Here is a 5,122-nt window from a genome sequence, read left to right on the forward strand (position 1 = left end):
TGTGTGGTCCTGTGTTTTGTTGGTGTATATTTAATATACTTCTAATCAATATTTCAATCTTTCTATCTTTCTAATTACTTCTCTCTCTGTTTTTCTCTCTGTCTCTATTTTCTCTTCACTTAAAAAAATCACTGATGATGAATAAATAAATAAACTAAATAAACTAATATTTGGTTTCATTTTCTACTGAAGTGACAAAAAAAGGCCAAAACCAAAGTAGACTGGTTTAGACTCAGAAGTCCTCAGTCATTCTGGTCATTCTGACAAACCATATACTGTTCATCAATCTGGTCAGATTTAAACTTTATTTCTCCAAATTATGTTCATAAGCATCACAGCTCTTTTTTGCGGAAAGTGACACAGAACTTGCTCATTCAAGCGTTGCCAACAGGTTTGATGTTGAGATCTGGCTCGCCTGTCATCCGCTTCACTCAGATTTATAGATTCTTTCATAGGCTGGTGCCTGACTCAAAGTGACTCAGATTTTCAGATGAAATTCCACCCGTGTGCAGTCTTTTAAAGAACACATACATGAGGTCATTCCCTCAGCAGCAGTAGAAAAAAATATTCACTCAGGCCTGGAGTCTAACTCTGTAATTGACTTGGGGAAACGAAGGAATCAAGACGTAAGGCTAAGAGAAAACCTGCTAACACAATGGGAGAGGTMTTTTCTTGCCACCGAGGCATCCAAATTTCAGCACAAAATATTTTTTGTAACTCTATACTACACATGCCTTACTTTTAGACCCTGATCAGGGACCTCTTCACTGGATTTATTTTTTAGTGCAAACCCAGATGATCCCCTTAATACCTCAAGGCAATCAAATTTTGTATGTTCCTTTGCCCGGATTCTTGTTTGTTTTCAGTCACGCTAGTGGCATAGTTGATTAGATTGTTGGTAATTTAAAATGTCAAAGTCATTAAAAGCTTTCTACAATTCCTCAAACCATAACAGAAATGTAGAACAGATCCAGGCAAAAGTTTATACTCTTATTGTGAATTTGGATGTCATGGATCAACCTATTTTTTTGCGTACCCCCACCCCCCACCCCCCCCACACACACAAACCAGAATGTTTTGTTGAAAGAAAAAACACACAAAGAATTTGGTGTACAAGTACTTGGGGTTTTTATAAACATTTTTTATAAACAAAATATCAATATTATGCAGTCAACATGAAAAAAATAACCACCGATGCGTTCAAATGTTTATTCAGTGGTGCTAAAATTCTAAAATGCCTGTTTAACTTGCCAAGACCTTCAAACTTCCTGTCAGTGACCATGATTGACTGCAACTTGTTGCTTCTCTATGCCCACATAAAGACTTTGTTTGACAGGACTCTTCTGAGAATGTCTGAGGGGGCTTTTTGTAATTTTAGAAAGAGTGTTGCAGTTTCGCACAAGCCAAGCATGGTTTTAGGAGCCATTTCTAAACAATTTAAAACTCCAAAATCATCCGTTTAAACTGTTGTTTACATGTGGAGGTTTTAGAAGGTGTAGCTGCTGATCCAAGGTCTGAATAAAAAAACAGAATTGCTAACTTTGAAGGTCCATGACTTGATAAAAGGTTCTCCCAGCGGGTTGTGACATAAAGGGGTGGAAGACTCGAAGCTGTGAACAAAATGCTGCATCTTTTGTCATGCAACTGTGACTGTGTTTACATGGACATAAGTAATCAGAATACACAGCCAATCAGAATAAAAATGCATCATGTAAACTCCCAAATCATTATGAATTTKTAATCTGAATGAGAATGGTGGTTTATGCCGATTGATAATCTGGATGCTATGTATGGTCAATTTTGTCATACAGTACATGTCAAGTTGTACGGATTATCCGTAATTTACACATATTTCACATCATTTTGCAGGTATAAAGCAATCTCACAGATTTTTTCATGTTTTACAGATTTTTCCAAAATTATTCAAACTTATTTAACATGTCAGAGCCTGTGGGATGTAAAAAAAGTAATTAGTAAAATCAAATATCCATTTCCAACCCACTCTGCTGCTAGAAATAAATAGTTCCACCCTCATTTCCTTCTGATTTTGCTGCAGCCGAGTCCGCTGGCACCACCCATATTTTTTAGCAAAAATTATGTATTTTTGAGGCTCATTATACAGGTAAACGTCCGAAGGGGTTGACATACATGTTGGTTAGGGTAAAACAACCTATTCGAAACTTTGAAAGAGCTTAACATTATTGAACACCTCGATGGTTGTGTAGGGGTCACCTCGAGTGAAGAAACAAGATTTACTGCCTCAAAGCAGGCCTCGGACAGGCCTGATGAGAGGACAGGAACTCTGTCACAAACTGAACTCTATTTAGGCCATGACAGGTCATTCCAACCGTAGAAGAGAACTCCTCAGTTCTCTTAATCAGATAATGGACAGAACAATCTCTTCTGTTCGTGATTCATTTGTTGTTTAACTAAGAATGTTTATGCATTTGTTAAATCATGATAATGACTGTCACAGAAAAAGTGGAACCACTTCTTTTCTTTTATTGTGCCTAAAAGATTAATAACGGTATAAAAAATCACAAAATCTGATTATAATGTTTTGATTGTGTTTTTTATGTAAATCACTGTTTTTATTTTACTGTGAACACAGTAATATAATTGTGGATTTTTCCTGAGAAAACCTTTAATTTATCTGGACTAACAGAAGGTTCAGAACTGATTATAAAACAGAAATGTTAATTAATCATCATAAATGTTTTGCAGTGATTTCTCTTAGAGTCTATCAGAAGAAAGCTGAAAAAGGTTATCATCATGTTGTGAACAACCACAGAATTTTAACCTTGGGCTGGAACCGGTTGGCAAATCTTTATCTTTCTTTCTCTGACTCATCTATAAGCCTGAGGGTGGAACAAAAGTTCGTCCGTTTCTTTTACTAACCCGGAAGGCTTTGAGCAACACACTCTTCTTCCTGACTCCAACCAAGGAAGAAAGCTGGGGCTCTCTCCGGTTCTAACCCAGTTTGGCTTTAAGTCTGAGCCCATGAGCCAACTAGGGAAGACTTAATAGCCAGAGACCCGACACGCCAGCCGGTCTCACCCCGAGGCTTCAAGCCTTTAAAGTGTGTTTTTACCTCCCGTGGGGAGATTTTATTTTGGAAAGAAGGGACCGGATAACAGCTTGAATTTTTCTGGCTTGGACTGAAAAAAACAAAAGTTACCTGGAAAAACACCTACTCGCCAATGACCGGTAAGCAAGCCGACATTCAGTTCCCTGACTGATCGGAGGCGAGCCAGCTCCTACCCCGAGGGTGCCTTAAGAAGACATCATCAGGTAAAARCTGATGTGTTYGGAGTGACGTGTCATGTGGACCCTGAGCGCAGAAAAGACGTGCAKTTCCGGTTGACCCACACTTTGATAAAGTAAAAGTAGTAGTAACCTACTAAACTTACTTCCCTCCTTTCCTTGTTCTTTATTTKCCAAAATTTAAGCTGAAAGTGCCAGTAAAATTGCTTGGTTGTTAACATCAGAACTGACGTTTTACTGTTCTATATAAGTAATATAAGTTGATGTGAATGGAAATTCGGACGTGGGTTTTATCTCATTTAACTTTGACACTTGTTATARGAATTCCCACAATTAAGTGTAATTTATGATTTGTTCAATTTGTGTAAATAAATGATTSCATAGTCTTTTATGAATCAACTTGAACTCGTSTRAACGTTAACTTATTGTGTCACTTTTCAATTTGCACAGTCAAGATATTAACAAGTAATGAGAAATACCTTGGTAAAAAATTTCCTCATAACCTTGTGTATGAGAGATGTGGGAAAAGCTTAATACCACCTTAAGCTCACTTCCTACAGTTGAAAGTCTAGGAAGATGGAGTAATATCTCCACCGTTATGGCATGGTCTGGGCATGCAGAAGACACGAAGTTCAGAAGAAAGTTTGTTTATGTTCATCACAGAAGTAGAACTTCTGTTGATTTTTGAGTTTGCAACTCRTCAGTATTCTGAAATAAAAGCCTGGTGCATGCAAAGCTTGTCACAATTGGATTAAATAATTGTGTGCCCCTATAAAGGATACATTCAGGTTATTTAATCAAAATATATTTCAATCCGATCAAAGAACTTTTTGCATGTAAGCATAGCTGATGAGAGATGATTTCAGCAGTTGAGATGGAGCRTGTCGAGGCCATGAAGACTGATTTGTTTGCCTTTGGTGATCTGTATGTTTGGAGGTATAATAGGCATACAGTATGTGGTGGACAAAGCAGAAAATAGTAGCTAGATTGCACAAAGAACATAAAATGCTGAAAATCCAGCATTGTATCTCTAAAACAATCAACCAGACAGTGAAAACTTGGACACAAGTTCCAGAAAAGCAACAACCCAAAACAAACATCAATGCAGACTGCAGCTCTTATATGATATATCACAGAGACTGCTCAGAAGCTATCTTGCCTTTAAATTAGCAAGWTTAAACCCACATTTATACCACCACAATCAAAACTCAAATAAGTTGTTCTGACTTGATACTTCTTACCTGCGACAACAACGACACATGTCTGAGCAGGAGGTCTCCTCCCYCTCAGTATAACTTTTGGACTCAGTCAGTGAAGGCGGGCAGAGCAGGACAGCCCGTCCTCTGACGTCACAGGCGGCTTTCAGTATTTAAACTTGAATCAGAAGCGGAGGAGTGARGTTTTCAGAGCCGGGACAGGGTTGCCTAGCAGCTGGGAGGAGGACTCTGCCTACTTCACGCTCTTCCACTTTAAAAATTTTTTTTAAACCCGAAGAACCGTGGACTCTGCCTTTTGTCTGTTTGTCTGCGTTAAGACAACATTCCAAGCATGCCACAGACCGTGACACTGAACGGACCCTCTCCGTGGGGCTTTCGACTGGTGGGAGGACGGGATTTCAGCACACCGTTAACTATCTCCAGGGTAGGTAGCAGCCTTCCTGCCCATTCATTCAGCTGAGCGACAAAAGAAAAGATGTTTGCTCAACTTTTAGCAGTGGGACAGTCTGAATCGGTCCAGACTGGGATTTGATAAAAGCATAAACCTTAAATAAGACGTTACTAGGAATGCACCGATATGAAAATTTCAGCCATTATCGATATCCGATATAATTATTGGTGTTATGGCCGATAACCGATAT

At 38.6% G+C, this 5,122-nt stretch overlaps 1 protein-coding gene across 1 annotated transcript in view; it reads left to right on the plus strand.

The window, feature by feature from the left end:
• Positions 1-4,664: 4,664 nt before the first annotated feature.
• The window catches only part of pdlim4 (PDZ and LIM domain 4), a gene marked incomplete at its 3' end in the record, with an annotated part of 37,923 nt that continues 37,465 nt past the window's right edge, over positions 4,665-5,122 (plus strand). Inside the window, 1 exon segment of the mRNA XM_014019808.1 lies at positions 4,665-4,905. Coding sequence (XP_013875262.1) covers positions 4,813-4,905 — 93 coding nt within the window. The 5' untranslated portion in view covers positions 4,665-4,812.

This window comes from Austrofundulus limnaeus, unplaced genomic scaffold, assembly GCF_001266775.1.
Source record: "Austrofundulus limnaeus strain Quisiro unplaced genomic scaffold, Austrofundulus_limnaeus-1.0 Scaffold231, whole genome shotgun sequence".
Lineage (NCBI taxonomy): Eukaryota > Metazoa > Chordata > Actinopteri > Cyprinodontiformes > Rivulidae > Austrofundulus > Austrofundulus limnaeus.